This window comes from Selaginella moellendorffii, unplaced genomic scaffold (assembly GCF_000143415.4).
Source record: "Selaginella moellendorffii unplaced genomic scaffold, v1.0 SELMOscaffold_141, whole genome shotgun sequence".
Lineage (NCBI taxonomy): Eukaryota > Viridiplantae > Streptophyta > Lycopodiopsida > Selaginellales > Selaginellaceae > Selaginella > Selaginella moellendorffii.
The window spans coordinates 37,154-59,190 of record NW_003314402.1 but is presented as its reverse complement, the minus strand read 5'-3'; the positions used below and the strand labels follow the sequence as shown (position 1 = coordinate 59,190).

Below are 22,037 nucleotides of genomic sequence, written 5' to 3'. Positions count from 1 at the left end.
GGTTCCGAAAGGTTTGGAGTCACAAGTGCTATAAAACTCGAATAATATTCTAAGCTCTCGTGTTTCAGGCCGAGACCATTAAGCATTCTCTGGAGCATGAGATGTTCTTTGCGTGCACGGTTGGCGGGTATTTCCCGGCTGATAAAATAGTCCCTGCGTATGTCAACATTCCGGTCCCTCGTCCGGTCCCTCCATTTAAGAAAAGTGCAAAGTTTTTCTTTTTGAGAAGAAGCTCAAGGCAAGTCAAGTGAGTAGTATCTATCAGCAAACTATCTACGTCAATGCTGGTGGAAGAAAAAAGTGAAGTGCTCGAAAGTAATCAAGAAGAGAGATAAATGAAAGGGATAGGAAGTGCTAGAGTTAAACGCTCTCAAGTGCCGGAGAAACTACTCAGTAAGCAGCAGTGGCTCAATCAGTTCTTAATGATGGAAGCAGTTTGGAGGCTTTTCTTTCTCGGCCTCAAAACATGTATAACAGTGTGCAGTAAGTAACTTTAACTCTCAAGATCTCAATGTTTAAGTGAAAGGAAGAAAAGATATGCTAGAAGGGGTTGTGATTAGCACCGACATACCAAAAAAGATGGGAGTGCTTGATTTGTACAAGGTGCCTTTAGTAAAACTTAACTAAAATCCTAAATAATAATACAGCGTTTAGTAGTTTAAAAAGAATGTGAAGGAGATCAACGTGCCCTTCCAGCACCATAATCTCTTATATCGGCAAAACGCTCTTGCACAATTTCACATGCTCGTCCGCAACTTTTCCTCAATGGTAGCTTCAGCTATATCCACATCGAAGTTTACCACAACATAGCAATCCCGGCTCCGGCATCAATCTGCAAAACGTGAAGCGGCTTCTTCAGCACTAAATCGCCGTGAACTTCAAAGTCCGTAATTCAAGCTAGCAAGTGTGGGGCAACGAAATATAACCCGAGATTTCAAATCTTTTCCTTTCAGATAAGATACTATAGAGATGATTGTTACTTAGCTTGCGGAACTCCTGGATGAGAGGCAAGCATGAGTTTGAGTGCTTTCGAGAACCTCAGGCCTCCACTATCACCCTGCCTCCACAACACGCCATTGCCAAAGATTGGATGTTCAAATACTATAGAAATGCTGGTAATAATAATGGAGGATTCCTAATGTTCTTGATTTTTAGGCTTGAAAACTTTCACCATAAATTGGGAACATAACAACAACCATTGAGCTAAAGTGCCTTCAGATTTCTTCAGTGCTTCTTTGCTTGGCCATTCTTTCTACACATTTCTTTTTATTTCTAATTTAAAAAAAATAAGAATAAACATTACTATTATGCTCGATGAATTACAACGTGGTCTTCAGATTTCTTTTCGCAATAAAAATCTGGTCTTTTAATCTCTTGCAAGGCTTCCCAATAATTTGTAGATGTTGTCACGCTCTCTAGACATGGATGGGCAATAAAAAACGAGCTCAAAAACTTTTGAATAGGTGCCGTTTCATGCGGATCACCTAGATCCATTCTAATACTTCTCAATTCCAAGCTCTCCTGCAGCAGCTGATAGAATACACTCAATCGTATCTCACTTTTCCCCGGGCTCTGACGAGCGTAATCTTCAGCCCTCATATTTAGTTTGCTTATATCCAAGTGTAAAACACTCTTGCTCAAACACAAAACTTTCTTCACATTCTGGTACCCCCACCTTTCCGCAATAGTAACTTCAGGTATATTCACATCAAAATCTGCCACAACACAACAGTCCCCACTGATTTTTAACTTCTGCAGACTCGGACACTCAATCCGCAAAACGTGAGGCTCCAACAGCAGTTGATCGTGGAAATCTGGACACCTGCTATCTTTCCGAGCGTAATTCAAGCTCGTTATTGTGGGGCAACTGATCACAACCGGAGATTTCAAAGCTTCGCCTCCAGAAAGCTGGAGAGTCTGGAGCATCGGACAAGCAGATAAGATACTATAGAGGTGATTGTTGCGGAGCTTGTCGATCTCCCAGAGCTCCAGCTCCTGGATGAGAGCCAAGCATGAGTTTGAGACGCGGATGCTACTTACCCAAGTGAAGCTCAACCCCTCGAGCTTGCTGCAACCCTCCACTATCACCTTGTTCTCAGGCAATCCCTCGATCACCAACTCTTCTAGCTTGGGGCAGTCGGTGATGCTCAGATCCATGGTCTCGATGTGGGATTCGCACTCCACTCGTAGTGTCTCGAGAGATGCACGACATGCCCTCACCAAAGCTTGGATGTCATTGATGTAGTAACTCTTGATTATGGAAACTGTGGTGAGCCCTGGGAGTGATATGGGAAGAGTGCTTCGAGGAGTTCTAAAGGCGTTGTTCTTGAGTTTTAGGATTGAAAGCTTCGGAAACCCGTGTATGACTCCCCACAAATCGGGGACATTAAAGCAACCATTGAGCTCTAGAGTGCGGAGCGAGCCTTGAGATTTTTTCAGCATCAACCAGTCCTTCTTTTCTACCCCTATGTTTTCCTGCTCAGACTTGATGACTAGCTTTTGCAATCCATTCATGTGCCTACTGCTTAGAGCACCAATTACCAATCTGGCCATTCTTTCTTCGTCATGGTGGGTTCTTCTCAGCACCAGTACAGGCCAGTGGAGCCTGTGAAAGAATTTGGCCACACCGGCACAGCTGCAAAGGTCACTCAGATCCTCAAGCTTACTCAGAATAAGCGTCAACACATCCTCTTGGAGATTTTCCATTTCAAACCCTAAGCCTTAAACATTACCTTTTCTATTTCAGAATTTAAAAATGTCAGATATTTCTAAATACATTTTCTTTCTACGTAAACCAAAAGCAAAAGCCGATGATAATCTTCGTTTCGAGTCCTCGAATCGCTCTTGTTGGTTCGTTTGCCTTGGCGTCGTCTCACTCACTCTAAGCTTCTTTCCCTCAAAGGTGATGAGCAAGGATACGCTCGTTCCCCGATAAACCATCCCGAGCGTTTCTGAAGCTCTCTTATCCTGTTCCGTGACAAGGTACACACGATCTTAAAGCAGACCGCGCGGAGTTTTGGTGCTGTGTAGGTGGTACCGGCGAAACAAGCTCGCATGATTTATGAAGCCCTCAAGTCCAAAGGCGGTCGCGTTGGTGGCATTCGAGGGCGAGCAGCAAAGATTTGGAGTGACGAATTCTAAAACACTTGGAATAGTTTCTAAGCCGCCTCAACATTAAACACGCGCTGGAACAGGAGATGCTCTTTTCTGCGCAGTTCCTTTCCTGGCTGATGAAATGGTTCTTGTGCATGGCGACAACATTCCGGTCCCTCCAATTAAGTGAACGCAAAGCTTCTCTTTATCAGAGAGACAGTAGCAGAAGGCAACAAAAGAGCCACCAAGTGAATAGTATCTTTCAGCAACTATCTAAATGCTGGGAGCTTTCCACGTAGTGGTGGAGAAAAAGGAAAGTTCTTTAAGGCTCAAAAGAAATTACCGTGGCCATTCATGAAGAGAGGAAAGGGGTGAAAGGAGGAGTGAAAGCTCACCATATGTAGAAACGCTCCAGTCTGGAGAAAACTACAGCAGTGTTTCGGGAATCCGGAAACTAAAGGTTTTTCGAGACAGGGGAGTAGCGTTCACTGGCAGAGAAGAGAATCAAGAGCTTTCGGGGGCTTTTTGGATAGCTTTTCGTTGGGGAGTCGAGCCAGGCAGGATAGAGGGATTTGTAGCGAGAAACTATGCTGGAAGGCAAGGCTGTGATTGGAAGCACCGATATGCCCGAGAAGATGCAAGCGCGGGCGATGGAGTGGGCGTCCGAGGCCCTTGATTTGTACGAGGTGGACGATTGCAAGGAGATTGCGCGGCACATCAAAAAGGTAGCAGCGAGTGTTTCTGATGAAATCGCTCAAAGTTTTTCTTGGCAGGGGTTTGACGGGCTCTATGGACCCGGATGGCAGTGCATCGTGGGAACGAGCTTCGGGTCTTTCATCACGCATTCGTGCGGTACCTTCATTCACTTTTACTTGGAGAGAATGGCATTCTTGCTCTTCAAAGGCTAACAAAAAGAGAAAAGTCAGAAATTTGTCTGAGCCCGGGTTCGAACCGGGGGCCTCTAGTGTGTGAGACTAGCGTGATGACCAACTACACCACCCAGACTTAGGCGCTAAATAGTTTTAACCTTTAAGCTTGATATTATAAACCATAGAACATTCTTGAATTAAAAAATCGTTTTTGTCTTGACCTCTGCAGGTATCGAACCTGCGACCTTGGCGTTATTAGCACCACGCTCTGAATAGGCCTTAACATTATAACGTCTGGGCATAGATTCGAACCCAGAAACTCTAAACTATTATTTTCTTGAACGTTTTTGTACATGGCTTGAAACTACGCATGGAAACCACGACGCGGATTTATACCAGATTATTATCCTTGAAAGCATACAAAAAACCAGCGTAATGCGAATAGAGGGAGTACAAAGAGAAAGCAAAAGCTCAGAGCCAAAAAAATAGAGTAGAGTAAAGAACCTCAGTAGTAGAGTAGAGAAGTAGTAATAGTCACCTTCAGACTATAGCAGAGCGATGATCTTCACTGGTTGTAACTTGCATTGTCTCGCTGGGATCACGCCTGGAGTTCCTCGGCCTCGTCCTCGTACTCCCCTTCCTCCTCGGCGCTCGCGTCCTGGTACTGCTGGTACTCGGACACCAGATCGTTCATGTTGCTCTCCGCCTCGGTGAACTCCATCTCGTCCATTCCCTCGCCGGTATACCAGTGGAGGAAGGCCTTGCGCCGGAACATGGCCGTGAACTGCTCGCTCACTCGCCGGAACATCTCCTGGATCGAGGTCGAGTTCCCGATGAACGTCGACGCCATCTTCAGTCCCTTGGGCGGGATGTCGCACACGCTCGACTTGACGTTGTTGGGGATCCACTCCACGAAGTAGGACGAGTTCTTGTTCTGGACGTTGATCATCTGCTCGTCCACCTCCTTGGTGCTCATCTTGCCGCGGAACATCGCCGAGGCGGTGAGGTAGCGGCCGTGGCGGGGGTCGGCAGCGCACATCATGTTCTTGGCGTCCCACATCTGCTGGGTCAGCTCCGGGACCGTGAGCGCGCGGTACTGCTGCGAGCCGCGCGACGTGAGCGGCGCGAAGCCAACCATGAAGAAGTGGAGCCTCGGGAATGGGATGAGGTTGACGGCCAGCTTCCGGAGGTCGGAGTTGAGCTGCCCGGGGAAGCGGAGGCAGCAAGTGACACCGCTCATCGTTGCCGAGATGAGATGGTTCAAGTCACCGACTGGAAAGAGACAACAGAAAAGAAAAAGAGTTTTAGTACATTGGAATCAGGGACTTGGTCTTTTCTTTCTGACTTACAGGTTGGAGTGGTGAGCTTGAGCGTCCGGAAGCATATGTCGTACAGGGCCTCGTTGTCCAGGACCATACATTCGTCGGCATTCTCCACGAGCTGGTGTACTGAGAGCGTCGCGTTGTAAGGCTCCACGACCGTGTCGGACACCTTTGGGGACGGGAACACGGAGAATGTGAGCATCATCCGGTCTGGGTACTCTTCCCTGATCTTAGAGATGAGCAGTGTACCCATCCCCGACCCAGTACCTCCTCCAAGGGAGTGGCAAACTTGGAAACCTGCCAAGAACACATCCTCCAGTTAGCCACAAACAATGCTAAAGAAGACCCAATAATCGATCGACCACATACCTTGGAGGCAATCGCAGCTCTCGGCTTCCTTTCTCACCACATCGAGCACGGAGTCGATGAGCTCGGCGCCCTCTGTGTAGTGACCCTTGGCCCAGTTGTTTCCAGCGCCGGTTTGCCCAAACACGAAGTTGTCCGGCCGGAAGATCTGCCCAAACACGCCGGATCTCACGCTGTCCATGGTACCGGGCTCTAGATCCATGAGCACCGCACGGGGGACGAAGCGGCCGCCGGTGGCCTCGTTATAGTAGACATTGATCCTCTCGAGCTGGAGATCCGAGTCGCCATGGTAGTTCCCGGTGGGATCGATCCCGTGCTCATCACAGATCACCTCCCAGAACTTGGCGCCGATCTGGTTCCCGCATTGCCCGCCCTGGATGTGGAGGATCTCACGCATCTTCGCTTGCCTGCATTGGTAGCCAACACACAGGGGTCGATGGATATCGTCAAGATCACGATATTTCGAGCAAAATATGACCGACAAGCATCGATCGACCGCGACTTACATAGAACACAGCGATTCCTACCGATGACACAAGAATGCAAGCACGGCAAGAGACAGAATCGATCGAAAACGCGAAGAACACAGGGCGGCAGCCAAACTAGCGATCTAGAAGGGGGCAAAATCACAAAAGAGAGAGATCTGGCAGCGGCGCAGTGCCAGGCGAGGGAAAAAGACGATCCAGGCAAAGAAATCGTGAGAGAATCGCTACTGACCTTGGAGAAGAAGAGGCAGCGCCTTCACAGCCGGGAAGAAGCTCCTCAAACGCGCAGCGCCTTTAGCTCCGCCCCAGGAGCCGATACAAAAGAAGGGAAAACAACTAGCGAAAAGAGTTTATTACTAAACAGGGGGAAGATTCTTTATACATGGGAACCTGTGATTAGCCGCATTGGAACAAAACTTGGTGTCCGGGCTACCTTGCATTTAATTTCCCATCTGGCGTCCGCCCTTGTTTTAACTTTTCGACGAATGCCCGCGAAAATTTTCGAATCAGAGGCGGTGGCGGTAGCGGTGAAAAGAATTTCACCCGCTAGGTAACTTAACCACGGAAAAATATCTTGTGCTTGCCTGTAAATCACATGCGACCATTATCAAAGTGGGCCAGGGGCCCATTCGCGGAGTACGAATGGGCCGTACGGCGGGCAAATCAAGTATGTGGTTGAAAATGACGTTGTTTCTAGACGTTGATGTTTGGCTGGCTTAGACGAACATGCACGAACGTGTGATTACAAAGAGAGAGAGAAGGCAAAAAAAAGGATAGACAGAAAGAGATAACCTGTTGGAGCCGGCTATGGTGCACTGCCAAAAGGATAAGCTTCCTTTCCTACCAGCAACGAACGACTGTGTTAAAGGGATAGACAACAAAAAAGAAATTCATGATCTATGTCGTGCATCGATGCTCACCTGGAATTCCTTGCAGGGTCTCATAAATTTCTTTCACTTCGTGAAAGCTTCCAAACATTCCGGAGCAATCTGCTAGAGCTCTAGATTTTAAAGTCGTAGATTGTTCGCTTTGCTGCCTGGAACACGAACCACGTTAAACTAAATAGTTTTCATCTACGATCGATCCTGCTAAACTTTTTTCCTCGGTGAGTGAAACTAAGAAACCATATCTATCTATCGATCTTGGATGAATGAAACTAAGAAGATTTTCTAGCTTAAAACTTTACCTCCGCGACATCACTGTGGCGGCACTGGTGAAGTGTCTGCTAGCTTAACACGCAAGCGCCTTCCATCGCAGTCCTGCAAAAAGAGCAAAGAGAGAAAGACTTTACCAAAAACCTTAAGAAAAGAATGAAAACCAACGTACCGCTCCGTCCAAAGATTTAACAGCTTCGTCGGCTTCCTTTGGCGAGGACAAGGTTACAAACCCAAAGCCGCGAGATCTGCCAGTGTCTCGGTCATACACTATCTTCGCCTCCACCACTTTCCCGTGAGCTCGAAAAAACTCTTCAAGGCTTCCATCGTCGACTCCCCAAGGCAAATTCCCAATGAAAACTTTCGTGTGGCTTGCTGCTACCTCCACGGGTCCCTCTTTTCCAGCCTTTTTGTAAGGCTGAGAAAAACTAGCCTTAAGTGCTCTACCTTGAACAATCTGTGCAAAAACAGAAGAGAAGAGTGTTCTCAAGCCTCGAGAAAAAAAATAAAATAAGTGACTTACGTGACCATCGAGCTTTTGGACCGCAACTTGAGCAAAATCGATGGACGTCAATGTCACGTATCCAAATCCACGACTTCTTCCAGTTTCCCGATCGCACACTACCTACAAAATCTAAGTTAGTCTCTATTTCATGCTGCATTGGTTCTGGAAAAATCAAAGAGACATACCTCCACTTCCTCGACGTGTGCTAGAATCCCAGCTTGTTGCAGCACCTTGGCAAGCTCCTCGCTATCGCAGTTCCACGAGAGATTTCCCACATAGATCCGGCTCGGCCGCGCGACGCTGGAATCAATTTCACTCTTCACGCAAAGCCCTCGCATTTTCCTCCTACGAATGCCGACGAAACGAAATCTTACAGACGAGCGCGCGCAGTAAAACGAGGAAGAAATCCCGAGCCAAGCGCCGCCTCCGCCATCGCTATACACGCTCATCGCCATGCCCTAAGCTTTCATAATGAATGATTAAACCCTACGTAGTATATACTGCGAAGATTCTTCTCTATATTTTGAACAGCCCGCCATTGCGTTTTGCCCTTAACACTTTGTGGGAACGAATAGCGCAGCGATGGCGCTCTTCTCCAAGCTCGGCGCGTTGGCGGCATTAGGGATCGCGCTCTTCAGCATCAGCTCTACGATCGTGGCGCTCTTCCAGGTCGGCGACTTGGCGGCGATGGCGTGTGGCCTGCCCGTACTCGGCGTTCTCTGTCCCGTGGCGATCTCCCTCTACACGAAGATTTCCAAGGTTTCCTTCCGGGAATTCTTGATCTGGAGGATTGTATATTTCATCTCCGCCGTGCTCTTGATTCTCATGGAGAGGGTTTCTACGGCAGTTCTTGGTACGTATTCTCGAATTCTTCCTTGATGCCGAAATATTTCGTCCTTTGATCGATCATGCACATTCTTTCCAGCGGCTTTCTCCAGCCCATCCATGGTCTTCCTCCTCCATGCCGGTAATACCAGCTTTCTTTCTTGCCAGAATGATCAGGCTCTTTCTTTTTTGTGTTTAGTTCCTGGCGTGAATTGGATGATCGACCCGCTCTTTAGGATAATCCAGCATGTCTCGATCAAGACAGGTAAATCTAAGCTTTCTTTCCAATTCGACGTTCCATGTTCTCTTCAACCTTAGGACTTCCTTGTCCGTTTATCATCACTGGGAAGACCATCCTGGTGTACATGGCCGAAGGAGCTCAACGCGATCTCATTTATATTCTCAACGAGCAGCGGCCAGCGATGACTATCAAACTGGATGATCGATATCAGCTCAGGCCCATTACGAGAGACTCGACCCCCTCCCACATCGATCTCTTCCTCTACGTTGCCTCCGATGTGGTGCTGCACGACCACGACACACTTACGCAACAGACTCGGGCGGCCTACTTAGCTGCAAAGGATTTCAAGCCTGTGGACGCGTTTGTTGTCGTCGGGAAGGAAAAAGAGGTCAGTCATATAGATTTGTTACTTGAACTCATCGCCTTCCATGCGGTTTTCCAGATGAGGCGCTATGTTGGTCTTGGTCTTGGTCCTGCTTGCCTTCTCTTACCTCGCAGACTCAAGAGGCAGCTCGATAATCTCGGGTACCGACTATATTGCTTCAAAGACCGCTCTCCACCGGGCTTCATCAATGGTACGTGCGTCGAGAGTGGCTACTTTAGCTTACATTTGTTATTTGTCATCTTAAGCAGCTCTAGCTCCAGACGCTCCAGCTCCAGACGCTCCAGCAGCACAAGCTCCAGTTCCAGAGGCTCCGGACGCTCCAGCTCCACATGCTCCAGCTCCAGAAGTTCCAGCAGCACAAGCTCCAGCTCCAGAAGCTCCAGATGCTCAAGCTCTTCCAGCTCCAGCTCCAGCAGGTCCAGCTCCAGGGGTCTACATTCCGCCTCACCGAGCGAATCGCTGGTAAGAGAACAATCGAACAGCGTAAGTTTTGCGTACTTCGCTTATGTGAATTCCGTGCCACTGAATTTTTTTTCGCGATTTGTCGTTCCCTCGTGCGAGCTGCAAAAGATCGATTTCTTACAATGGTTCCTCTCGAGGTAAAGAACACGGTCAAGATTTACCGTTGTTAATTTGCCAATACACAAGAGCATTTTAAATAGCCCGCCATTTTTTGCCCTTACCTTGGTGTCGCGATCGCCTTACGGCGCTCATCTGGCGATGGCGATCTTCTTCGAGCTCTGCAAAATGGCTATGACGGCGGTGAAGGTCTGCTACAATCTCGTCCCCTTGCTATTCGCCGCATTGGCGCCGTCGACGAGGGCGTCGATCCAGGCGTTGGCGATGGCGTTCGTCTCCAAGATCGTCTCCCTCGGGGCCATGGCGGCGACGGCGTGCCACAATCTCGTGCCCTTTCTCTGTGGTTTGGCGGCGTCCTTCACCAATATTTCGGCATTGGCGCCGTCGACGAGCATCGCGATGGCGTCGATCCAGGCGGTGGCGATGGCGTGCGTCTCCAAGATCCTCTCCCTCGCGGCCATAGCGGCGACGGCGTGCCACAATCTCGTGCCCTTTCTCTACGATTCGGCGGCGTCTTCCACCAAGATTTCCGCATGGGCGCCGACCATCGCGATGGCGGCAACCTCGATCCAGGCGCTGGCGATGGCGTGCTTCTCCCCGATCGCATGTTACGCGAGGACGACCTCAGGAAGTGAGTTGAATCTCAGGGTTCTATGGCGATGGGCAATCGGTCTTGGTATGTATCCTCAGATTCCTCGCTCTCTCATCGATCGTGAATTTTTCTAGTCTTTGCCTTCACCCGGAGCGTTTCGGTGTGGCCTTTGATCCTCATCATCGTTTTCTATGTAGCCTTTGAAATCGGTAAGCGCTTCTCTTTACCGGATCATGCTCGACTTTCTTTGCTTTGCTGCTCTAGTGTCTGCTGTGGAGTGGATTTTCGGCCCGGTTTTCCAGTTGATCCAGTATGTTTTGATCAAGATAGGTAACGCATATTTCCGCTCACGATTTTTTCTCGAAACGTCTTGTTCGACACCAGGACTTCCTTGCCCGCTGATCATCACTGGTAAAAGAATCCTGGTATTTCCTTGCGACGATCACCCACATTCACTCGTTGGCATCATGGGAGAACAGCGCCCAGCGATTATCCTGCAGATGGCTGCTAACTATGTACTCACGAACTATAGTTGGCCATGGAAGATTTGGCGCGTGGATCTCTTCGTCTATGTCTCTTCAGATGAGTTGCTGCGCGACCACGACAAACTAATGCAAGAGGCTCGCCACGCCTATCGAGAAGCCGTTCGGCAAATCGGGCCAGTGGAAGCGTTCGTTATTGCTGGCAAGAAATCCCAGGTTGGTGATGAGTATCTCTGGTGCTCGGGCTAATTTGCTTGTGTGTGTGTGTGTGTGTTTAGGTGACGCGCTCTCGTGGCATTGGTCCTGCTTTTTTCCTCATGACCAGAAGGCTCAAGAACGAGCTGGCTGCTCTTGGGTACGAGTACCGCTTGTATTGCTTTAAGACCCTTGCTCCAGCTGGTTTCCTCGATGGTAAGTTTATCTGTTTTGGCTGTGTACTTAAAAATGGCATCTCCTGCTGCAGCTCCACCTCCAGCTCCAATCGCTCCCTCCCAGGCTCTGCGCCCGCGTCGCCCTGACCCGTACGCAGGGGCGTCAGACGCTTATAACCTAAGGAATGCGGTCTGATTGAACACTCAGCGTAAGTTTTGCCTAGTTGAAGTCCGTCGTCACTGAAAAACAATTTCTCATTGTTGCTGGAGCGAGTTTTGAAAGATCTGATTCTTTTACATACACGAACACTCTAGAGGTATTTCATTAACTTTCAAAGTAAAATTTCACAAAGTAGTTACAGGATGGGAAAGTTAACGAGCGTTTCGAACCTGGCCATGTGTTGCGGATTGATGGTGAGCAGCACGTCAACCCCGCCTTCGGGCCTGGACGGTGACACGGGTAGAATGAGCACAAACTCAACTCGCTGTGTGAGCACGGGGCCCATGTAGATCGGCTTCCCCCATCCAAAGTCCATCTCATAAAACGGGAACTTCCACCACGACGAGATGTAGAAGCCACCGTTGAACTTGGGAATGCCTCGGTGGATCTCGCTCCAGTCGATCCACGAGCGTACGAATTCATCGTCTGCTCGAAGTAAGGCCTCACGGACGACTGTCAGGCAGTGGGACAGTGGTTTTTTGAGCAGCTCCTCGGTTTTCATCCTCACGGCGACTGGAAAGGCCCGGTTGCCGACGAAGCCTCGGGGGATTGGCGGTGTTACTTTCTTGCTCACGTCGACAGCCATGAACATGGTGGCCTGGTGCTCCAGCGGCATCCCCATCGCAGCAGTTCGCAGCTTCCAGACGTAGGTGGCGACGACGTCGAAAGTCGAGCACCGGGTGATGGTTCCGTCGGACATGGCCAACTTCTTCAGATACTCGACCTTGCTCGCCGGGATGTTGATGGCTCTCGAAACCAAGTCCGTAACCACGTAGTTACCGGAGGCCAGATTGGTGCTGACGACCATGTCTTCCATCGTGGAGAAGGAGTTCGTGCTGGGGATCTCACTCGCCTTGTAGTAGACGTCGGCGAAGTCGATCTTGGGGGTTGGTTGCGGGCGAGCTGCGAGCATAGTCCGATCGAACTGAAGCTCTGGAAGCTGGAAGTTTTCAACGCCGCGAGCTTTGGAAGTGAGGTGCTGCATGAAGTCGATGATGCTGATGCCGTCCGCGAGCGCGTGGTTCACCGACAGGCCGAACGAGAATCCACCGCAGAGAAACTTCGTCACCTACAAAACAGGTTCTTACTGATTTCTTTTTACTTTTCTCGCTCTGGTGCTTATGTAAACTCTTCAGGAAAGCTTCAACACGAACCTGGACAGTGGCGAGAGGCCAATCCGAGAGAACCTTCACGTTCGTCGCAGTGAACACCAGGTTGCGATACAACGCATTTGGAAGCGTGAGATCGCCCAGGTCGGCGATGTTGAGATCGGAGACAGCTTCGACAAACGGCACGCCAGCTGAATTGGCGTCGATCTCCAGGCGCTGAGTTTCCTCGCTGACGGCCAGCCTTCCAGCAAACGGATAGAACTCCACCATGACCTCCTGAAGGGCCCGGAAGAGGACCTTGGGAGCGTCGGCAGCACCGGACGAGTAGAAGTAGATGGAGTCGACCATGAAAACAACAGTGAGATCGATGTTTGGGAGGAAGATCTTGGCCCGCGGAGTTGGCCCGGCGGGGAGTGCCAAGCTGCAGCTCTGGATGGCCACTGGGAGGAGCTGGGATTCCATGGAGAAAGGCGGGAAAGAAAGATATCCGGGGATGGGAATTTAGCAGCCGACTGGAAGGGGAAAGGGATCAACACAGGAAAAATGGTGGATGGCTCTCGGCTGAAAGGTGGTGAAGATATTAAATTTTCGCGATGGAACAGCGTCTTGGCGTGATGGGGAGGCATGCAGCTGACGTTGTCCTTGGAGGAATGGGTTTCTTAGAACCATGCGAAATGCTCCTTTTCAAGCGAAATAAGGAAGTCAACAAACTAGAAGAAGACCACAGTGAAGTGAAGTTGGATAAGGTATGTGGAGGTACCAAAGGTCGCTTTAAAAAATAGAATGCGACAAGGAGCTTACTTCACATTGTTAAACTGTTGGTCAGACTTCATCTTTAACTCCAAGCTAGATTTTCTGCTAACATCTGCACTTTTTTTTGTATACGTGTCTATTTTCTTCATCGCAAGGCTATGGAGTTAGCCTCGACATTGCCGACACCAGCAAAGATTGGCAGTACCTTTTGCAATTGTTCTACACCCAGGTACTTAAAATCCTTGCACTTCAATCCAATTTATCGATTTTTTCTTTCAGAGCAAGAAATCGAGTCCAGTGCACGAGCACGGCACAAGCAACTAGAACCTTGGAGCTGGAATTAACTTATCTGGAGGTATTTCTTTTGAATGCTCAGCACTTTGGATTGAAAGCAAGTGTTTTTTTCCATGATTTTAGGGAAATAGCTGGCTGTGGAGAGTGTCGGGGGTCTCTATTTTGGTTGATCCAGTCCTTGTTGGAAATCTAGACTTTGGAGTTCCTTTTCTATATGATGGTGCAAAGAAAAACCTCCACAAACTCAAGGTATCTGAGCTCAACTTTTTAAAAACCGTATAATGTATTCAAGATCTGTAGCTTGACGAACTTGGAGATGTGGATTGTCTACTTATCACCCAAAGTTTGGATGATCATTGCCACAAAAGAACTCTAGAGCCTCTCTCAAAGATTTATCCACAACTTCAAGTCATTGCAACTCCAAATGCTGAGCCAATTCTTAGCAAGATCTTCAAACAAGTAACTCATCTTTCTTTTCTTAGTTTTTTCTACGATTTGTTTTTCAAGGTCACTTACATAGAACCAGGCCAAGAGACAAGTTTCAGGGCCTCAAGCAAGTCAAGTTTAAAAGTAACAGCTTCCGCAGGACCTGTTCTTGGACCTCCATGGCAACGACCAGAAAACGGGTTAAAACATTTTTTCTATACTTCTTTCATTTCTCATTTTATTTTTACAGCTACTTTGTTGAGACGTCTGATCCAAATGCCCGAATTTACATTGAGCCTCACTGTGTTTTTGATCGGAAATTGCTCCAAGGCAAAACAGCTGATGTGGTGATTACGCCTGTGATCCAACAAAAGCTTCCATTGTTTACACTTGTGTCAGGCCAAGAGGACGCAGTGGAGCTTGCTAAGACTTTACAGCCAAGGTAACTGATATATTTTTTATTCTGGTTCTCATCTGTCTCTGGATTTTGGATATCCTCCAGATATGTTGTACCTATGAACAATGGCGATTTAGATGCCAAAGGAATCCTTGCAAAGCTGCTGGTTGAAGTGGGGACTGTAGAGAGCTTCAAGGTAACAGCATACTTTTAAAACAGAGAAATGAATTTCATTTGTTTCAGACATCTTTAAAAGAAGTTGCACCAAGAACACAAGTCGTGGAGCCAACACCTGGGATTCCACTCCACTTGACATTGTGAGAGGTAATGCTACACAGATGGCTTAAAATATCCGAAAATAACTTTAAATGGATAGCTTTTCTTTATATGCAAACTCGTGAAAGTCGAATTCATTGGGTAAGGCTTCTGGACTTCCGTGTAATATAAATATAAAAGACAAAGTTTTGTTCCTCCCAGCCAACCAAGAGGGACGACACACTTTCCTCCGAGAGCTTATGGTGGCATTCACAGACTCAAGCATCTGGATCAAGGGAGCCGAGCTATTCCAGTGGCATAAGGAAATGATTAAGTCTCGACCTCCACCCCACTTGCTTTAGTGAAGTTGCTATTGTCTCTGGCTTAATCACAAGATTGTCAAAGTTAATTAGTTTCAGTCAAAAAAAGACTTTTCCAACAAGGACTTTTGAACGACTATTGCTACAACCTCGTCAGGAATCCGATAAGTATTTGTTTCTAGGTATAAAGTCACACAAGAGCTTGAAGTAGCTTGATACTCGATTTGCAACTTCTTGAAACGATAATAATACATGTTTTTGGAATTTGAAAGAGAATATTTTTCTGAATATCACATTTAGGGTTCTTGCGTTGTCTCGGCGTAGGGATCCGGGCTCTTGTACGAGTACCATCGCGCCAGCGGCACATAGATCGCCAGGTTCGCAACGCTCAGCCCCGCCATCAGCCAGTAGTAGCGATCCAGATGCCCGGCATTCACATCGTTCTGGAGCCACGACGGCGCCGCGCGGCCGACGCAGGTAATGAGCACGCTGCTCATGAAGCTCCCCACGCCCAGGTTCGCGAGCCCCAGGCTGATCCCCAGGCTGTGGAAGGTATCGGGCGATTGCTCGTGGAAGAACTCCAGCATGCTCGTGTTGGCCAGGCCCTCCGCCATGCCCAGCAGCGCGTACTGTGGCAGCAGCCAGAAGATTCCTAGCTTCCTGGAGCTGGAGTTCTCGTCCTTCCTCTTGATCTCCACCAGTGCCGCGGTGACGAGCGCGATCACGGTGACGAAGATCCCCAGCCCGGTTCGCTGGAGCAAGGTGATGCCGCGCTCGTTCTTGGAGATCTTTCTCATGGCCGGGACGAGGATCCGGTCGTAGAACGGGAGGAAGAGCACGACGGTGATGTTGCTGAAGAGAAGCATTGACGCTGGCGGGATCTTGAAGGAGGTGCTTCCAAGCCGGTTGTCCATAGCCATTCCTTGGCGGAGGAAGAAGGTGGCGGACTGGGTTGGAGCAGTGGTAAACCATAGCGTTGCGAACCAGACTGGGAGCATTCGTATGACGAGCTTTACTTCCTCGACTCGCGTCACGGTGGAAAGCTTCCAGGGGCTGGTTTTCGTCGTGGATTCCACTTCCATGTCCATGTCGCCATCGAGTTTGAGTGCTGCCTTGTCAAGGAACCTGGACGACGAACACCGCGGCTTTTAGAACAGGAGCAAAAGGACGGAAGAAGATGACAGGCACTACTCACAGGAACTCGTCGGTGTGAGGGATGTGTCTTTTGCCTTTGGCGATGGACTTTTCCTCGTACAGCTCGAGAGCTCCGACTCTGTTGCGACGCTTTCGGAAAGCGGAGACCAGGACTTGTGCGATCTTTGTGAGGGGGCTTCCGTCGGGACGACGGTAGCGGTATCTCGGCGTCTGGATGAGAAAGACGGCCATGGCGATGGAGAGAACGATGACGAGAATGCCGAAGCCCCAGGAGAAGCCGACGTTGTCCTCGATGTAGACGAGGACGGTGACTGATATCAGGCCTCCGACGTGGACGGCACAGAGCAGGAAGTTGAAGAAGGAGTACTTTTGCGGCCTCTCGACGTCGTCGGACTCGTCGAACTGGTCGGCTCCAAAGGACATGAACGAGGCGGTGGAGCTTCCGCCCGCAAACGCTATGGCGTAGAGGGAGAAGAAGAACAAGGCATTCTGAGCAGTGGACGCTGGCCGGCAAGTGTAGTTTCGAGCGGGACAACTTGGAGGCCTCAAGCTTGTGACGGATGCGGAGATGGTAAGGCAGCTCAGTCCCTGTCAGGAAGTTTAGTTTTTTTTCTTTCGAAGTGTGTGAAGTGATGATGGTGATGATGGTTTTTGTTTTGCAGAGAGAAGAAAGTTTGCGGCAAGCTCACTACTCACCACGCAGTAGAGAAGAAACGAGTACAACAGCGTCTTGTAGCGCCCCCAATATGTGTCGGAGAGAAAAGCTCCGAGAACTGACGAGACGAAGAGAGTTCCTTGCCAATTGGTGAGATCTCTGGCAGATCTGGCAACACCTTGATGCATAACGGTCGTCAAGTAAGTCACCAGGTTGGAAACTATACCGAAGAAGATGATAGTGGCAGACACTTGGATCACTGCGGCACAGGAAGGAAAAGCTTTTAGAACTGGCAGAAAACGAGACAGTGCACCCTCACCGAGCATTGGGATGGCTCCCGGCCATCGTCCGGTCTTCTTCTTGAGAGCAGGCCGGCCTTTGAAATCCAGAGTTCCATTCTGCGCATACAAGTAAGCCTGTGCTTTGCTCTCCAATTCCTGCGGTTGTTTTGCTTAGATCGGACAGTCTAGATGAACTTACCATTTGTTGCTTCCCGTGCAGAGCTACAAAACGTTGGCCACTCCCGGGAGCTTTGGAGCCTGGAAAGCTACAAAGGTCATTCTTCCTTTTCAGAGAAAGAATGAGTGAGATTCGAGCAACCAAACCATTTTCGTGCGTACTTAAGGAGCTCGTGTGTGAGTGTGTAGGGGCCCAGAGTTGAAACTTTTATCCGGGAGGTCAGCTCTGTGACGCACTTTAGTCCAGAGTTTCTTGAAGAATTAAAGACATCCAACTTCCTTTCTGGCCTACTCCTTGACTTCGATTTACTGGAACAGTGGAGAACCAGTAACTTTTGGAAAGTAATCGGCAATCGGTAATAGGCTTTGACGTGGCAAAAGAGAATGAGATTTAACAAAAGGTTATTAGGCTATTTCTTTGAAGGTGAGAACGTGAATAAAAATAATTATCAGTTCAACAACATGGTATTATAGTTTCAAAATTAAATGCATAAAGTAATTACCTGACTTCCTAAAGACCAGCATGCAAAACAAGCTTCTCTTTGAGCAATGGCTTGGTGGATTTGGTACAGGCCCACTCTCATACCATGAATCAGGAGATTTAGAGTTGGAGGGAGGGGCAAACAATTCTAACTGTGGCTTAGACCCGAGGACATGCTAGTTGGCATGGGTATCTTAGAGCCAATCACCCCACAGGCAACAGGGAGCAAACGCCTGCTTTTGCAAAATGGAAGAAGCTGGATTCTGTCTGCCACTCCAAGCTGTTTTTGGCTGCTCAAGTGCATACAAAATCTAATCATGTTAAAGTGGCAAAGATGCCGTTGTTTCTTTGAGCGTGACCAAGAACCTGAGCTTGACTATTATGTTCTTACTAAGCTATAAGTTTTCCAATGGGGTTAAATGAAATTAATTTAAAATCCTAAACTCTTTTTTTAACACTCCAACCAAATATTTTTACACTAAGCACGCTGCAAAAGAGGCTTCTCCACCAAACCAAAGCGAGGTTTTGTCCTCCCAATAAGTCTTCTCCACTGGCATTTTCTTAAAATGTTAAACAAGAAAAGATAATTAATAATTTAGAGCTACGATGGAAATCGTCCACTCCCGAGGCTGCCACCATGAAGTAAATCAAGAACTCATAAGATTATTAAAACAATTTATTATAATCCGTCGGTCTCATGCTTGGTGGCGCCACAAGACCCTGTAAACAGTTAATGAAATTTCCAATTGTTAAACTAGTGAGTAAATGTGTAACCGAGACACGGCTAACTAGTTATTTTTTTACTTGAGTTATCACTTAGGTGGTCACCTAAAAGCTGCTATTCTTTTTACAGCCTTGTTCTATCTCTTGAAGCTAGCGGCCCTGGGGAGCTCGTCCGGCTTCACGGGCAACCGGATCATGTTGTAAGAACACGCACCCGCCAGCGCGCCGACTGTCGGGCCGACAATGTAAACCCACAATCCACTGTAGTTGTTCGCGGCGATCGCGGGGCCCAAGCTTCGTGCTGGATTCATTGACGCGCCCGAAATCGGCCTGAACGAACGAGGGAGAAAAATGTCGTAAAGCTCGAGAAGGATTTTGTCCAGTTTGATCGATCCAAAAGGGAAACGAGTGGCTTACCCGGCGAAGATGGCATTCAAGCCCACTGTAGCACCGATTGCGAGGCCTGCCAATTCTCCAATCTACACGATCGTCGCGGACATTAGAGCGGGATCTACAGAGAGGATGTGTCGGCGCTTACCGCTCGAGTGTCGGTGGCGACGGCGGAGACGACGAACATGAGAATGTAGGTGATGATCGCTTCCAGATAGAAGGACTGGAGATCGCTTCCAGCGGGAATTGTGGCACCGATGTTAGCCACGGGGCTGATGATCAGCCGCAGCGCAAACGCGGCAGTGATCGCGGCAGTGACCTGTGCGCCGATGTAGGCAGGAACCTGGGAGAGAGGAGAGATTTTCCAAAGTTAGAGACGAAGATCGCGGGAAAGAAGAACACAAAGAAAAACCATCGACTAATTCACGATCAATCCAAATCTAACTCAATCGATCACTGAGAATCTAGGAGAGAGATCTAGCTTACTTGCTTCCAGGGGAAATGGCGCACGGTCGCAAACGCCAGAGTCACGGCCGGATTCATGTGAGCTCCAGAGATGTGGCCGACGGCGTAGACCATGATCATCACCACGAGCCCAAACGCCGCCGAGACGCCCAAGTGGGTGATCGAATCCTTGTACTTGGCGTCCACCATCGCGGCGCCACATCCCGCGAAGACGAGGATGAATGTGCTGATCACTTCCGCGCCAATCTACACATCCCAAGAACCCTATAAACAGGGGACAGAGAGAGAGGAAGAAGAGGGGGGAAATCGATCCATTACCTTCTGGAAGAGCGTGGATTTGGGCACGATGGCGACTGGAATGCATCCCCTAGAGGCCGCGGGAGGCGAGGCCTGGTGATGAATCTGGTGGCCATTCGCGGGGAGAGCGATGGAGGGCGCTGGCGTGACCCGGATCTCGTTGAGCTGGAAATCGCTCATCCCTGCCGCCGCTGCTGCCATGGATCGGGTCAGGAAGGTCGTCGCAGCACAGCCCAAGAAGCGATCACATTCGATCAGGCGAGGAATTGGGGAGAGGAGAGATGGTTGTGCGCGAGGAGGCAGAGAAGTCGTGCAAGCTTTTATAAGCGGCCATAAATTGTGGAGACTTTGGGAGAGTATAGAGGCGCGCGGCGCAGGGGTCCATATGTGAAAGAGATCAGACTGACTGTCTCGTAATAAACACCACACACCCACCCGTTTTGGAAGAAAAAAAACAAGCACGCAAACAGGGAAGAAAACCGGGAGGAAATCAAAGCGAAGGAAATCAACAAGCCAAAGAAAGCGATAAGAAAAGCGTACGGGACCTTTGTGTGTTGACTCGTGTGCGTGTAAGCAAGTGTCAAACAAGGACGGCGGCGGGGTCGTTTTTTGCGATCAACCCGGCATGGAGATTAAACAAACCTGAGAGAATGAATCGACAGCCACGCAGCGACTTTGCATTGAAAATCGAAATGATATGTCGGCATGAGAAAGGAATGGAATGAGATGGGAATGGGGATTTTTTCTTTGCTTTGATCGCGTTACCTGGAGGGAGCCCACTCTTGTCGACTTTCCACGATTACCGCGAGGGCGGGGATATTTGTAGAGGAAAGGGGTTGCTAAAATTACACTTCCGGATTGATCTCATCCAGATTGATAGTTCGTCAACTTCTAAGGGCAGTTTTGGATTTGCTGGTTACATCCTCTCTTGGATGTAGCGCACCTCTGCTTTTACAAGTACTCTGATCTCCATGTCACCAGCTGGTGACAAAGGCTTTCAATCACAAAAACAAAAGCATCTCCAATGAATTTTCATAGTATATTGGGAGTAGTAGATATATTTAGAATATACTTAAATATTCTAGGACATTTTATCATCTAACAGTTGTTGTTCATTTAGATTACTCTTGTATTTATATTTTATAAACCTATTTATAATTTAGAAAATTTCCTTAACACTTTTTAGTATATTCTCTAATGGTTGATATTCAATAAAATTAATCTTGTGTTTATAAATTATAAATATTATATAATTATAAACTTCTATTTTATCAATTGGATTAGTAAAAACTATTATTAAGCAAACCAAGTGCTATTGCTATTGTATTCATCATGGTCTTTGGTATTTGTGATACTTGGTACATAGATCTTCACAACCTTATGTTGCTGCAAGCCACTTGATGTGACCTGGACTTTTTCTAGAATAATATTCTTTTGAAAATAATATTTAAAAATACAGTAATTTGGAAGAAATAAAAAATATTGAAATTTTAGAAAATGATTATGTAGTTTATAAAAATTTATTATTTGTAAAATAATTATTTGTAATCAATATTATTGTATATTTTATTGAACATGCAGTATCAATAGAAGTAACTTAGACATAACTCTTTAGCTGATAGATCTTGATAATTTTAATTTTCTTACATCACAAATTAAAACTGGAGTAGTCCCATATATCCAATAAATTATATGAAAACTACAACTTAGAAGATTATATTTGACTACTCCTGATCGTATCATATATCCTCTAAGTACAATCACTGAAAATAGATTAAGAACAGGTATTAAAGAGTTATTTAAACTATGTCTAGATTATATATCTAGGAAGTGTTTATAATTATTGATACACATTTCTTGGATACATTTATACCTTCATATAAAAGTTGTAATAATTTGAAATCTTTAAATGCTTCTTTACAAAATAATCTTATCAGACCAATCCAAATGGAAAGAATGGTTTAATTTTACAATCAAATTGTTAAGTTTCTCTTTATTCTGAGAAAAATTTCTTTAAAACATCACCTAATACTATTGAGCATTATGGTTTCTACTTTCTTATAGCTCAAAAAGATGGTAATATTTTATAATATAATGAAAATAAAATAGTAGTATTACATTGTTTACAGAAACATAACTGCTTTTTATTTACTTATCTTCAATTACAAGAGATTATTTTCTTATAACACAAATTGAACATTTGGTAGGAAACAAAATTTAATACTCATATTGGATGTGTAAATGTAAAAACATTATTAAATAAGAATATTAGGCAAAACCATGGATTCTATTGCCACTTAGAAGGAGGAAAATGTTTACTCATTCCTAAAGCATAGCTTATATATGAATTTTTACTGTTATTAATGTGGC

At 47.4% G+C, this 22,037-nt stretch overlaps 7 protein-coding genes, 1 non-coding gene and 1 pseudogene across 12 annotated transcripts; 3 read left to right on the top strand and 6 right to left on the bottom strand.

Annotated features, from left to right (window-relative positions):
- The first annotated feature begins 3,439 nt into the window (after positions 1-3,439).
- Positions 3,440-4,183, top strand: LOC9645406 (probable dynein light chain). The gene is made up of 2 exons (XM_002992743.2): positions 3,440-3,818; positions 3,867-4,183. Exons 1-2 carry the CDS (start codon positions 3,681-3,683, stop codon positions 3,999-4,001), a joined length of 273 nt encoding a protein of 90 aa, XP_002992789.1. The 5' UTR covers positions 3,440-3,680; the 3' UTR covers positions 4,002-4,183.
- Positions 4,025-4,098, bottom strand: TRNAV-CAC. The gene has a single exon. It is a non-coding gene; the product is annotated as a tRNA-Val (tRNA).
- Positions 4,184-4,337: 154 nt separating the features above from the next.
- On the bottom strand, positions 4,338-7,166 carry LOC9645405 (tubulin beta chain). Its single transcript, XM_002992710.2, has 5 exons — positions 7,056-7,166; positions 6,368-6,975; positions 5,654-6,057; positions 5,312-5,581; positions 4,338-5,234 (listed from the first exon to the last, which is right to left on the bottom strand). The coding sequence occupies exons 3-5, from the start codon at positions 6,045-6,047 to the stop codon at positions 4,561-4,563; spliced, it is 1,338 nt and encodes a 445-aa protein (XP_002992756.1). The 5' UTR covers positions 6,048-6,057; positions 6,368-6,975; positions 7,056-7,166; the 3' UTR covers positions 4,338-4,560.
- LOC9645438 (RNA-binding protein CP29B, chloroplastic) lies at positions 7,055-8,255 on the bottom strand. Of its 2 annotated transcripts, XM_024666485.1 has the most exons (5): positions 7,980-8,255; positions 7,813-7,914; positions 7,462-7,746; positions 7,322-7,394; positions 7,055-7,171 (listed from the first exon to the last, which is right to left on the bottom strand). In XM_024666485.1, the coding sequence occupies exons 1-4, from the start codon at positions 8,247-8,249 to the stop codon at positions 7,332-7,334; spliced, it is 720 nt and encodes a 239-aa protein (XP_024522253.1). In that variant the 5' UTR covers positions 8,250-8,255; the 3' UTR covers positions 7,055-7,171; positions 7,322-7,331. The 2 variants fall into 2 exon arrangements, with proteins under 2 accessions (XP_024522253.1, XP_024522254.1); XM_024666486.1 differs by lacking the exon at positions 7,055-7,171 and having other exon boundaries at positions 7,246-7,420.
- A 1,680-nt stretch (positions 8,256-9,935) lies between these two features.
- LOC9645404 lies at positions 9,936-11,645 on the top strand. The gene is made up of 7 exons (XM_024666469.1): positions 9,936-10,500; positions 10,551-10,625; positions 10,681-10,746; positions 10,801-11,114; positions 11,177-11,309; positions 11,362-11,586; positions 11,632-11,645. The coding sequence occupies exons 1-6, from the start codon at positions 9,966-9,968 to the stop codon at positions 11,463-11,465; spliced, it is 1,227 nt and encodes a 408-aa protein (XP_024522237.1). The 5' UTR covers positions 9,936-9,965; the 3' UTR covers positions 11,466-11,586; positions 11,632-11,645.
- On the bottom strand, positions 11,626-13,066 carry LOC9645436 (annotated as a pseudogene).
- Positions 13,067-13,321: 255 nt separating this feature from the next.
- Positions 13,322-15,132, top strand: LOC9645403. Of its 3 annotated transcripts, none has more exons than XM_024666470.1 (9): positions 13,322-13,419; positions 13,507-13,580; positions 13,631-13,706; positions 13,769-13,894; positions 13,946-14,104; positions 14,153-14,271; positions 14,322-14,513; positions 14,574-14,664; positions 14,712-14,874. In XM_024666470.1, the coding sequence occupies exons 2-9, from the start codon at positions 13,510-13,512 to the stop codon at positions 14,787-14,789; spliced, it is 912 nt and encodes a 303-aa protein (XP_024522238.1). In that variant the 5' UTR covers positions 13,322-13,419; positions 13,507-13,509; the 3' UTR covers positions 14,790-14,874. The 3 variants fall into 3 exon arrangements, with proteins under 3 accessions (XP_024522238.1, XP_024522239.1, XP_002992786.1); XM_024666471.1 differs by lacking the exon at positions 13,322-13,419 and adding an exon at positions 15,000-15,132 and having other exon boundaries at positions 13,458-13,580; positions 14,712-14,792; XM_002992740.2 differs by lacking the exon at positions 13,322-13,419 and having other exon boundaries at positions 13,458-13,580; positions 14,712-14,792; positions 14,845-14,942.
- Positions 15,133-15,289: 157 nt separating this feature from the next.
- On the bottom strand, positions 15,290-17,414 carry LOC9645402 (protein NRT1/ PTR FAMILY 8.3). 2 transcript variants are annotated; one of them, XM_024666473.1, is made up of 5 exons: positions 17,334-17,414; positions 17,173-17,290; positions 16,895-17,112; positions 16,239-16,786; positions 15,290-16,168 (listed from the first exon to the last, which is right to left on the bottom strand). In XM_024666473.1, the coding sequence occupies exons 1-5, from the start codon at positions 17,334-17,336 to the stop codon at positions 15,340-15,342; spliced, it is 1,716 nt and encodes a 571-aa protein (XP_024522241.1). In that variant the 5' UTR covers positions 17,337-17,414; the 3' UTR covers positions 15,290-15,339. The 2 variants fall into 2 exon arrangements, with proteins under 2 accessions (XP_024522241.1, XP_024522240.1); XM_024666472.1 differs by having other exon boundaries at positions 16,895-17,290.
- A 1,148-nt stretch (positions 17,415-18,562) lies between these two features.
- On the bottom strand, positions 18,563-20,046 carry LOC112343293 (aquaporin NIP1-1-like). The gene is made up of 5 exons (XM_024666474.1): positions 19,689-20,046; positions 19,392-19,616; positions 19,054-19,248; positions 18,933-18,994; positions 18,563-18,845 (listed from the first exon to the last, which is right to left on the bottom strand). Exons 1-5 carry the CDS (start codon positions 19,866-19,868, stop codon positions 18,653-18,655), a joined length of 855 nt encoding a protein of 284 aa, XP_024522242.1. The 5' UTR covers positions 19,869-20,046; the 3' UTR covers positions 18,563-18,652.
- Positions 20,047-22,037: the final 1,991 nt, after the last annotated feature.

Excerpts from the sequence above, each read along its gene's own strand:
- LOC9645403 (XM_024666471.1), top strand. The coding sequence starts at position 13,510 with ATGGAGTTAGCCTCGACATTGCCGACACCAGCAAAGATTGGCAGTACC. Across the intron at positions 13,581-13,630 it reads TGCAATTGTTCTACACCCAG|AGCAAGAAATCGAGTCCAGT; the intron begins GTACTTAAAATC and ends TTTTTCTTTCAG. Across the intron at positions 14,272-14,321 it reads TGGCAACGACCAGAAAACGG|CTACTTTGTTGAGACGTCTG; the intron begins GTTAAAACATTT and ends TTATTTTTACAG.
- LOC9645404 (XM_024666469.1), top strand. The coding sequence starts at position 9,966 with ATGGCGATCTTCTTCGAGCTCTGCAAAATGGCTATGACGGCGGTGAAG. Across the intron at positions 10,501-10,550 it reads GCGATGGGCAATCGGTCTTG|TCTTTGCCTTCACCCGGAGC; the intron begins GTATGTATCCTC and ends GAATTTTTCTAG. Across the intron at positions 11,115-11,176 it reads TTGCTGGCAAGAAATCCCAG|GTGACGCGCTCTCGTGGCAT; the intron begins GTTGGTGATGAG and ends GTGTGTGTTTAG.
- LOC9645405 (XM_002992710.2), bottom strand. The coding sequence starts at position 6,047 with ATGCGTGAGATCCTCCACATCCAGGGCGGGCAATGCGGGAACCAGATC. Across the intron at positions 5,582-5,653 it reads GAGCTGCGATTGCCTCCAAG|GTTTCCAAGTTTGCCACTCC; the intron begins GTATGTGGTCGA and ends TGTTCTTGGCAG. Across the intron at positions 5,235-5,311 it reads CAAGCTCACCACTCCAACCT|TCGGTGACTTGAACCATCTC; the intron begins GTAAGTCAGAAA and ends GTCTCTTTCCAG.
- LOC9645406 (XM_002992743.2), top strand. The coding sequence starts at position 3,681 with ATGCTGGAAGGCAAGGCTGTGATTGGAAGCACCGATATGCCCGAGAAG. Across the intron at positions 3,819-3,866 it reads TTGCGCGGCACATCAAAAAG|GGGTTTGACGGGCTCTATGG; the intron begins GTAGCAGCGAGT and ends TTTTCTTGGCAG.
- LOC112343293 (XM_024666474.1), bottom strand. The coding sequence starts at position 19,868 with ATGGCAGCAGCGGCGGCAGGGATGAGCGATTTCCAGCTCAACGAGATC. Across the intron at positions 19,617-19,688 it reads AATCCACGCTCTTCCAGAAG|ATTGGCGCGGAAGTGATCAG; the intron begins GTAATGGATCGA and ends TGGGATGTGTAG. Across the intron at positions 19,249-19,391 it reads GCCATTTCCCCTGGAAGCAA|GTTCCTGCCTACATCGGCGC; the intron begins GTAAGCTAGATC and ends CCTCTCTCCCAG.
- LOC9645402 (XM_024666472.1), bottom strand. Across the intron at positions 16,787-16,894 it reads CGTTTCTTCTCTACTGCGTG|GGACTGAGCTGCCTTACCAT; the intron begins GTGAGTAGTGAG and ends ACTTCCTGACAG. Across the intron at positions 16,169-16,238 it reads CCTCACACCGACGAGTTCCT|GTTCCTTGACAAGGCAGCAC; the intron begins GTGAGTAGTGCC and ends TTCGTCGTCCAG.
- LOC9645438 (XM_024666485.1), bottom strand. The coding sequence starts at position 8,249 with ATGGCGATGAGCGTGTATAGCGATGGCGGAGGCGGCGCTTGGCTCGGG. Across the intron at positions 7,747-7,812 it reads TCCAAAAGCTCGATGGTCAC|ATTGTTCAAGGTAGAGCACT; the intron begins GTAAGTCACTTA and ends GTTTTTGCACAG. Across the intron at positions 7,395-7,461 it reads TTAAATCTTTGGACGGAGCG|GACTGCGATGGAAGGCGCTT; the intron begins GTACGTTGGTTT and ends CTCTTTTTGCAG.